The sequence below is a fragment of the Spea bombifrons genome, chromosome 6, assembly GCF_027358695.1.
Source record: "Spea bombifrons isolate aSpeBom1 chromosome 6, aSpeBom1.2.pri, whole genome shotgun sequence".
NCBI classification, from domain to species: domain Eukaryota; kingdom Metazoa; phylum Chordata; class Amphibia; order Anura; family Pelobatidae; genus Spea; species Spea bombifrons.
Window position 1 is genome coordinate 932,257 of NC_071092.1, and position 10,790 is coordinate 943,046.

General features: G+C 50.1%; 1 protein-coding gene across 1 annotated transcript; it reads right to left on the reverse strand.

Annotated features, from left to right (window-relative positions):
* Positions 1-785: 785 nt before the first annotated feature.
* Positions 786-10,053, reverse strand: SUSD3 (sushi domain containing 3). The gene is made up of 5 exons (XM_053469889.1): positions 9,931-10,053; positions 4,314-4,502; positions 2,875-3,022; positions 1,887-2,027; positions 786-1,068 (listed from the first exon to the last, which is right to left on the reverse strand). The coding sequence occupies exons 1-5, from the start codon at positions 9,992-9,994 to the stop codon at positions 876-878; spliced, it is 735 nt and encodes a 244-aa protein (XP_053325864.1). The 5' UTR covers positions 9,995-10,053; the 3' UTR covers positions 786-875.
* Positions 10,054-10,790: the final 737 nt, after the last annotated feature.

The window sequence follows — 10,790 nt, forward strand, 5'->3', positions numbered from 1 at the left end:
TTTTTGGGGTAAAATTTCATTAAAATTGCCTTGGAGTTGAGACGGTTTAAAAATGGAGCTTCAAGGAGATCCAGAAATTCACATTTTGGGGAAAAGTCCCGGATTCGACGCAGAGAAGATCCGTTTGGCTCGTCCAGTCGGATGATTTTTCCACAAGAACCGCGGATTTCAGCTTTTTTCACTGACGCAAAAACGCGATGAGATCTGTAATGGGCAGAAGTCACGAGCCCCCCGCGTGGGCCAGCCAGACACGTTTATGACACGCGGTATCCTCTGACTGAGAGTCATTATGGATTACAGGGGGCCGAAGCCACGGGTTTCTCCAGTGAGAAGGGCCAAGACCCTCTTCCGGTCTGAAAACTACCCCTTCACCCGGTACCCAACAGCGACAAGTCTGCAAAAGTACCATTCGAAGGATGTCCAACATCAGTGACATCACACACCCTGTGCATGGGGCATCAGTGACATCACACATCCTGTGCATGGGGCATCAGTGACATCACACATCCTGTGCATGGGGCATCAGTGACATCACACACCCTGTGCATGGGGCATCAGTGACATCACACATCCTGTGCATGGGGCATCAGTGACATCACACACCCTGTGCATGGGGCATCAGTGACATCACATCCTGTGGCTGAGGCATCAGTGACATCACACACACCATGTGGTATAAGGTAAGTTGGTTCTCATCAGATCGGGTGTATCTTTTGTGGCGCAGGCGTGGAAATCCACTTGTGAACCGTGGCTGCCGCCGTGTCTTCAAACACATGAAACTTTACGCACTTCGCTTGCGCTGACGTCGAGTGAAACGCGCCGGGAGCGCCGCAGGCAGTTTTAAGGCACAGGATTCCTCGGCTCCGTCGGTATCGTCACTCGTATCGCCGGTGAATGTCTTGGTCTCTGCCGTACACCTCCACCACGTGGACGCCACTCACCGTCTGCACCGAGACGTGGCGGCCGGGGGCAAAGTGCTGGCCGGATATCTGCTTGTCTGGAAAGCATGCGCGGTTACCGTCCGTGCAGCCAGCGGTGAGTGAACTCCCGGCCCGCGCCTCGTGGCCCCTGGCGGAGGAAACGTGGGACGTTTACATCATTCATAGAACATTAAACAGCCAAACACATCATTTCACAGCCCCCCCCCGTATATAACTGCCCCACGAATGGGTGGGAGCGCAATCTGCCCCTCAGTCGCCCCGTCTAGTCGCCCGTTTCTCCTGCTGTAATCAGTCGTTGGTCTCGTCTTAGATTCAGGAGCCGTATGTCTATCCCGCGCATGTTTAATCCCCTTGCTGTATTACCCTCTACCACCTCTGCTGGAAGGCTGTTCCACCCCGCATTGTCTGGTTTTGATGAAGATTTCAGCACACGAGGCTGAGGGTTTCTGTTTTTTGAATTTCCGGTTACACCTGTCTCTTTTATTGAAAGGAAGTGAAATCCGCTGAACGGAAACCTCAGCCGGCAAAAAAACGGCTTGAAAAGATCTAAATCTGTAAAATAAATACCGTTAACCCATTAAGTGCCGAAGGGTTGCTACACATTGGCACACAGCTAGGGTGACCTCTAGCCCACGTCCCCAGGTCAGTATGTATTGTCTCTACGCTCAGGACACACGTGGGTAACGGGGCCGTTAACCCCGCGCCTCGCGGAATAAACAAAGTAATAGAACAGATCCGGCGGGGCCCTTGCCGGCCGCTAGGCCCCGTTTAGCCGAACAGAAGTATCTGTGGAATGGCGGCAGGAGGTCCAGCACTGCACAGACTACCTGTTTATACATTAAAGGTTACAAAGTAACTGATGCAGAGCACGGTTTGGTCCAATCGCCGTCTGGTCGCGTCACAGAAGTCTTATCTCCGCCGCGCGTCGTTCTATTTTCTCCTCACCTGCAGAACCCGCGGTTTTCGTAAACCATATTAAGCCAGTCGTCCAGCGCGGGCCGCCGGCGCTCCGCATTATTATTATTATTCCGGCCCTTCATGTTTTCCAGCTCCTCGCAGTCTATCTGATGCCAGACGACCTTCTCTCTGCGGAAAGAAAACCCCCCAAAGGGTTAAAGGATGGAAGGAGTTCTTACAAACTCACCTGTGCGCATGCAGCTCCCGTTTACTATTACATCATTCGAAAAAAAGTAAGGGAACGGGAAATCTAAATTCACCAAAATTCCACCTTTTCGGGATCAAGAAGGTCTTTCCTAAACTCGCCGTTATCACCGTTTGGGTTTATCGGGGGGTAAATTGTGTTGGGGGCCCCAGTAACCCCCACATTCTCGCTGCATTAAACCCAGATGACATCACAGAGTTTCCCAGCGTCTGGAGATTAAGGGCCGAGAAGGTTTGTTTTCTGTCATTTTCATTATTCGCTTTCCAGTTAATTAACACAAAATCATCGTTAATCGGAATCGCTTTCCAGAGACATTTCCACCGCCGCCTATCACCCTCAGCCGTCACCCAAGGGGGAATAATCTGACATACAACTCATGTCCCGATTTTATTTGTGAAGCGCGTCATGTGTTGGAGCGGCTGTCGGGGGGCTCAGGCCGTTGGGGGGCTCAGGTTGTCGGAGAGCTCAGGTTGTGGGAGAGCTCAGGTTGTCGGAGAGCTCAGGCCGTCGGGGGGGCTCAGGCCGTCGGGGAGCTCAGGTTGTCGGGGAGCTCAGGCCGTCGGGGGGGCTCAGGTTGTTGGGGAGCTCAGGCCGTCGGGGGGGCTCAGGGTGTTGGGGAGCTCAGGCCGTCGGGGGGGCTCAGGCCGTCGGGGAGCTCAGGTTGTCGGGGAGCTCAGGTTGTCGGAGAGCTCAGGCCGTCGGGGGGGGGGCTCAGGTTGTCGGGGAGCTCAGGCCGTCGGGAGCCGCGACTCCTTCATCTATTCCCGTTACCTCTGTGAGCGTTTCCTTTCGTTCCTCTTCATGCATTTGACGAGGCAGCAAATCAGAAACGCCATCGACATCAGCAGGATGACAGCGCAGCTCACGATGGAGGCGATTACCGCGACCTTAAATCCAAGCGCATCGGATTTCAACAGCGCTAAAAAAATGCAAAAAGCAGAAAACAACTCATTCCCAGAAATATTTATATCAAAAAAATATTTTACGTATTTCATTTATTTTAATTATTTTTTTTATTTTAAAAGCCAGGGCGTTCCCCTGTATAAAGTGACAGCGCGGGGGCCGGGGGGAGCCGGGGGAGGGGAGGGCAGCGGTAACCCCATCATTCATACGTCCCCCCCCCCGAGCAAAGTCTGTTTTTGGTTTATTCAAAATTCTTTTATTTGTGATTAATTTGTCCCGAAAGTTTCAGTCGTGATTCCGTGGGCAGCGGACAGATGGGGAGCGGCGTCAGCGGTGACTCAGAGCTCCGAGCGACTACGCCGAAAAACACCTCGTCATTCCACAAACTCCATTAAACGAGACGGCGCGCTCCGGGCGCTAAAACCGAGATTAACAGGAGATCTTTAAAAAATGTAAAGTTCAATTATTTTGGACATAAATGGGAAATTATGCGGAATAAACGTCCGATGAATTTCCCACCGACTGCTGATAATCCGGGGGGGGGGGGGTGTTACAGTGCAGCGAGAGAAAGCCTACATACATCTACTCCGCAGATTACTCATTTTAAACACAAATTAAAAAATATACAGAAGTCTAACGGTTTTCATTAAATGTATAGAATTTTTTTTGGTGGGAAGAGACTTTTTCTACCCCGCGGGGTGAGTGGGGGGGTCTGATTCACGTATCTGGGTGAAACCCCCCGAATTTCAGCTCTGGCAGCCCCTGAGATGTCGCTGACTGTTTCAAGGTGAAGAGACCTATTATGTAAATAATGCAGGGACCCGCCCCCTATTATGTAAATAATGCCCCCCCCCTGCGCCTTGTTTTTGTGTGATAGATACAGAGCCGCGAGAACAGCTGGGGTGTGAGATAAACTGAGAGTCCGTCCATCTGTCAGGAATTGGGCCGCTATCAACGAATGACTCACAGCGCGTGTTTTCAAGGCAGAAATGCTCCAGGTCATGGGGGGTTTGTCGCGTTCCATATACTTCTCAAAAGCAGCCCTTTACTGGGGGGAGTAGATAAGTGGAGCAGCCTCCCAGCAGAAGTGGTAGAGGGTAATACAGTGAGGGAATTAAACATGCATGGGATAGACATACGGCTCCTGAATCAAAGACGAGACCAACGACTGATTAAGGGCAGGAAAAACGGGCGACTGGTTGGGGGCCGAATGGCCGACCACCCAAAACCCAAAGCATTTCACAGTGAACCACCTCAGAAATGTACATTTTGGGTTCATCCATTTGATGAGCTACAGGCTTCCTTACTTTTGCACGTTGGGGTCCCCGTCGTCCACGCCGCGCCGTTTCCTCTCCAAACACACGTCGTCGTTCCCTCGCCCACCAACTGGTGCATCGGGGAGCACTGGAACCCCACGACAGACCCAACGGACGTACCGTTCCCATGAAGAACGTGGAAGGAGCCGGACTCCGGGGGAACGACCTGTCGGCATTGTCCTAGGAGGAAGCAGAGAGCGGCAGGTATGGCTACGGATCGGAGAACCCAACGACCGGACCGTGGCCAAGGGGCCACCAAGACTGAAAGAGTCCATCCAACGGACCGAAAAATGTTCTGAAGAACGTGGAGAACATCAGAATCCGGCAACGTCTGCAAACGAAACTAATTCATGCTGAGGAGGAAAGAGAGGAGGAAAGAGAGGAGGAAAGAGAGGAGGAAAGAAAGAGAGAGAGGAGGAAAGAAAGAGAGGAGGAAAGAGAGGAGGAAAGAGAGAGAGGAGGAAAGAAAGAGAGGAGGAAGAGAACCGGGTCAAACAGCTCCAAACATCTCCAGCGCGTCTCCCGTAGGAGATCATTATTTGGGGATCAGGTTATTGTACGGATCGAGCAGCACAGATTCAGCTCCCAATAAATCTCATTATTCCTCCTGCCCAGCCGGTCGCCGTTTACCTGCCTGAGCTCCTGAACCGCAATTAAATGACTCCCCGTGTGATGAGGTCACCGATCCGCTAATGAATGCTTACCCAGCGCTGGGGTTCTGCCGACCCGCCGTATCCTCTCTGTGTGGGGCATCAGTGACATCACACACACACCCAGTGCAAGGGGTATCAGTGACATCACACACACCCAGTGCATGAGGCATCGGTGACATCACACACACAAAGAACATGGGGCATCAGTGACATCACACACACCCAGTGCTTGGGGCATCAGTGACATCACACACACCCAGTGCATGGGGCATCAGTGACATCACGCACACACCCAGTGCAAGGGGCATCAGTGACATCACACACCCAGTGCATGGGGCATCAGTGACATCACGGACACCCAGTGCATGGGGCATCAGTGACATCACACACCCAGTGCATGGGGCATCAGTGACATCACACACACCTCCGCAGAATTTTAAAAAACACCGAATTGAATGGATCTTTTTCTTTGAAGAATCTGCATGGGATGCGCCGGAGCCACCGCAGCATTTACCCCAAAATCCAACCCGGCATCAAATAATCAGCCGCCGGACGAAGAAAAGGATAAAAAATACAGGAAAAGGCTTTGAATTTGCGATGCTGGCAGCTTTTGGGAATTGAAATTCCGGATCTAACGCGGCGCGGATTAAACGGAGGAGAAAAAAGCGGATTCTCATTCCGAGCGCCGGGTGAGGAGAGCGCGGCGAGGCTCCGGCTTCTTAATGCAGACTCAGCTTTTTCTGCAACGTTACGGCGAGAAACGGCATCTCATTACAACGAGTTTCCAGAATTCACAGGATCTGCACTAGAATGATTACGGTGGGGTGGAATAAATGCCGGTCTCCTGCATTCACAGGGAGCGGGGGCCACGATATAAATAAATTAATGTTGTAAATACAGAGAGGGCTTCTGTTAAAGACTGTCCTCTTAACACAGCAGGGCGGACGGAGCTGGATTATATTGGGGGCTCGTACCCCATAATGCTGGCTACTGGCGCCATGTCCCCTGGTGCTAAATTTCACTCCAGCGGTAGTAGACGGGGGCCGGATGGGGCCGATCTGCCCCCACCAGACCAGGAACATAAAGACCAAAGGAGACACCAACTTAATCTCTGATCACCGAGCGCCCATCAATCCCAGACCCAAAACGCGCCCCCAGAGCCGGTACCGGAACTTCCCCCTCTCTATCTGTTCCCGATCTCTAATCAGAAGAAAGATGTTTCTCACGCGTTCCACGGAGAGACGCAGCGGAGAAAATCAGCTTTTAATCTCAGCCGGTGATCCTCTTAAAGCGTCTCTTAGGACCGGGTCTTAGTGAAAGCTTTATCCTCGTGCTGCGTACCCTATATTATTATTATACATATTATAAATATTATTATTATTATTATTATTACTATTATTATTATTATAAATATTATTATTATACATATTATTATTATTATTATACATATTATTATTATTATTATTATACATATTATAAATATTATTATTATTATTATTATTACTATTATTATTATTATAAATATTATTATTATACATATTATTATTATTATTATACATATTATTATTATTATTATTATACATATTATAAATATTATTATTATTATTATTATTATTACTATTATTATTATTATAAATATTATTATTATACATATTATTATTATTATTATACATATTATTATTATTATTATTATACATATTATAAATATTATTATTATTATTATTATTATACATATTATTATTATTATTATTATTATACATATTATTATTATTATTATACATATTATTATACATATTATTATTATTATTATTATACATATACATATTATTATTATTATACATATTATTATTATTATTATACATATTATTATTATTATTATTATTATTATAAATATTATTATACATATTATAAATATTATTATCATTATTATTATAAATATTATTATTATTATTATTATAAATATTATTATTATAACATTTTATTATTTTATTATTGTTGTTATTAATTATTATTATATTATCATATTATTATTGTTATTAATTATTATTATTATTATTATTTCATTGTTATTATATAATATTTTATATCCAGGCAAACAGACCCCCCCCCCCATATAGAGGATATTTCTGTATTTCATATGAAAGTTTTGTTTGGAGAAAACATGGAGCCGATGAGGCTTCAAATAAACAAAAAAAGTCCCCTTTTAGAGAAAAAAACAGTTCTAAATGCCACGTTCTCCCCCTCGGACCCCCGGAACGGCTGATTAATGCAGCTATTATCCCATTTCAAGGGAAATTAAGTTGCCACCTAACCCAACTACCCAGGGCCACAAGGGGTACATTTTCTGGAGTAAATGGCCCTGCCTGCGCAAACCGTCGCCCTTAATGAGTTCTAGACCAGATGTTCGATGCTTTTGGCTCCTGTTTTCATGAGTTGGCATTTTGTGCGACTGCAAGCCGCTCGTTTCTGTGCATCCGGCACCCGGCAGAAAATGTGCCGGCTTAGTGAGCGCTCCCCGGGGTCTACATATCCCAGATCTGTCACATCGGAACCAACGGGTATAAAAGGGTTAAGCGCCCTTAAACGTCACCGAATATCACAATTACTTCCACGGCTCGCTTCAGAAATACTTTTCCCATGATCTTCCGGGGATCCGGAGATACCGGCCAGCGGTTACTCTCCACGGAGACGCAAACGGGGCGCGCCAGGTCCGCAGATAAAGCAACGGGTAACAAGAAGTGCAACACAACACGTCCGGCAACGCAACGCGCTCGGCAACACAAAGCGTCCGGCAACACAACGCGTCCGGCAACACAACACATCCGGTAACACAACGCGTCCGGCAAAACAAAGCGTCCGACAACGCGTCCGGCAACACAACGCGTCCGGAAACACAACGCGTCCGGCAACGCGACCGGCAACACAACGCGTCCAGCAACACAACGCGTCTGGCAACACAACGCGTCTGGCAACACAACGCGTCCAGCAACGCGACCGGCAACACAACGCGTCCGGCAACACAATGCGTCTGGCGACACAAAGCGTCCGGCGACACAACGCGTCCAGCAACACAACGCGTCCGGCAACACAATGCGTCTGGCGACACAACGCGTCCGGCAACACAACGCGTCCGGCAACACAACGCGCCCGGCAACACAACGCGCCCGGCAACACAACGCGCCCGGCAACACAACGCGCCCGGCAACACAACACATCCGGTAACACAACGCGTCCGGCAAAACAAAGCGTCCGACAACGCGTCCGGCAACACAACGCGTCCGGAAACACAACGCATCCGGCAACGCGACCGGCAACACAACGCGTCCAGCAACACAACGCGTCCAGCAACACAACGCGTCCAGCAACGCGACTGGCAACACAACGCGTCCGGCAACACAACGCGTCCGGCAACACAACGCGTCCGGCAACACAACGCGTCCGGCAACACAGGCGCCCTCCCGGAGCGCGGCCATCGCCGTCATCTGCCGCGTTTACTTTAATCCGTTTATCCGCCGAGGTTAGAATTCTCTGCCGCGGATCTCTCGCCCGGGAACGGATCGCTAAAACTCAAGAGCTAAACGCATCGCGGAGATCAGGAACCGTTCCCCGAAGAGTCGTCACAGCGGATCTAACCGGGGGGGGACATTGGAGTGAGACCCCCAACGAAGCCCAATCTCCGTCAGGTTGGATCCGTTAGCAGCCGCGTAGACCCCCAGACATCTCTGGAAGGACGGCGGGAAGGACCGCTGCTAACGTACAGGCGATCTAGAATAATATTACATCACGATAAATGTTTTACCGCCATCGCATGCATTTAACGGAAATCAATGACTGCGCCCCAAATCTTCCCCCTCGGACCCGGAACGCTGATTATTAATCCAGAAGAGGTTCCAATCGTTTACAAAAAGTTATCACCGCGCCGGCACATTCCGCCCAACAAAGTCAATTGATAACGATTGCGGTCACTCATTAGACGTGTGATTCCTGGTGACCCGTCACGCGGAGCCGCTGGTGGCCGCACGCCGCCGAGGGATAGGAGTTTTGCCCCCGCCGGGTAAATGTTTGCCGAGTCGCCCGAAGGACACAGAAGCCGCCAGGGATTTCAGAAGATAGAGGCATGCGGTGGGCTTCGCCTGACACTTCGTGACCCGCGCTTAATACTTACCCCCGGCTGACCCCCGGCTGACCCCCGGGACCCCGATACGTTACCCTTTAATGTTTATATCAGAAAAATAAAACCCCTTTGCAGACCGGAAGGTCCGAGAAATCCCGTGGCAGAGAGGGTGAGATACGGGTATCGATTACACGGACGCGTCGTGATGAGAAAGCCGGGGGGGTCGGTGGACGCCAGCTGGAGATATTGCCCTGAATCCTATAATTATACCCCCCAGTACCCCACGCAGACCCCACATTGGCTCACAAAATCTTTTAAAGCAACAAAAAGCCCCTCAAATGGGTTAAAGCCCTCGAATGGGTTAATGCGAATGTAACCCCCAATAACTGATACAAAGAACACAATGTGCAGATTGCGACCCCCCCCAGCTGCTTTATCAGACCCCTCCATATGGGACTAAATACAGCCCCACCAGTAATGCCCCAGTATGTTTGCACTTTAACCCTCTGAGTGCCGGAGTGGAAGGCTGTACCCAAGACCCTGGCATGCAGCTGGTTAAACACATAAATACAGTACTAATTCTATCATTAACCCATTCCCTGGGGGGGGGATATAACCCCAATAAAGTATTAACCTTTTGTAGTTCATGGGATAGTATAATTTGCAGTCCAGCACACAAGCAGGTAAAAGAAGTCGGTGTATTCTGTAGGGTGACACCTTCACAGCCCCTGATTTAACTGCCCCAGTGGTGGTAATGCCCTGCTGGGAGTGAGGGGCAGTTGGTGGAGTCCTGCCCCTCACCTGGCCCCATGCTGGGGTATTAGCAGGGGCTGTTGCTTACCTGGGGTCTCTCTTCCCTCTGTGATCCTTGAAAGATCCAGAACAGAGGCTGTTGCGGGCTGCATGTTCTTCCCGGAGCCCCGTCCTCACCCGGGGAGGGCAGAGAGGGAGGCAGGTGAGGCTCCTGCGGGGAGCACACCGGGAATCTGCCCCTACCTGCTGGATCCCAGCCCTGTCAGAGGTTTAATGAGCCAGCGATCTTCTTTCTGGATGCATGGGGGCTGGGGGGGGGGTTGGCCCGGATCCTGCCCTGCTGGGGCATTAATCTGTAATCTGGATTGGACAGAAACAGTTAAGGAGCGAGAGATCTGCCTGGATCTGCCCCTGAGAGCGGTGTGCGGGGTGTGTGAGCGCCCTCTGCCGGCCAGCGCGGGGTACTGCGGACACCCACCGAGTGCCATCCCCGCCGCCCAAGGCTCAGCAGGAGTGGAAGCGGGGCCGGTGTTCTCAGAATCTGTGTTCATCTAACGTGGGGGCCGAGCTGTGTGGGGGCTGCAGCCTGAGCTGCGGGTTATGTCCCCGGGGGGGTTACACGCCGCTTAGGGTCACCGCTACCTATTCGGGCTGGAAGGGTCAGCGGGGCTACAGCACACAAACTGCAGTCAGATGGTTCGCTGTGTTACTATGGCGATATGGTTCACAATTCACGTGTTTGCTCTGTCGCTACGGAGACTTGGCTTGGAATTCCGTTTCATTCTTTAAACTGGAACTTTGACTAAGTTGGGAAATTTCATCTCACGTCAGCACATTAACCCTTCAGTACGAGGGGCCAACAGAGGGCCGGACTGGGGATTACCAGGTGACCCTCGTACTTTATGGCTGAGCGCCCCCAAATAACGTCCCCTGAACCTCCCCTGAGTC

What these genes read in the sequence shown, in the direction of transcription:
- SUSD3 (XM_053469889.1), bottom strand. Translation starts at nt 9,994, where the DNA reads ATGCAGCCCGCAACAGCCTCTGTTCTGGATCTTTCAAGGATCACAGAG. An exon ending in GGGGACCCCAACGTGCAAAA is followed by an intron (nt 3,023 to 4,313) that starts GTAAGGAAGCCT and finishes GCATTTTTTTAG; the next exon opens with CGCTGTTGAAATCCGATGCG. An exon ending in GAAAACCGCGGGTTCTGCAG is followed by an intron (nt 1,069 to 1,886) that starts GTGAGGAGAAAA and finishes TTCCTCCGCCAG; the next exon opens with GGGCCACGAGGCGCGGGCCG.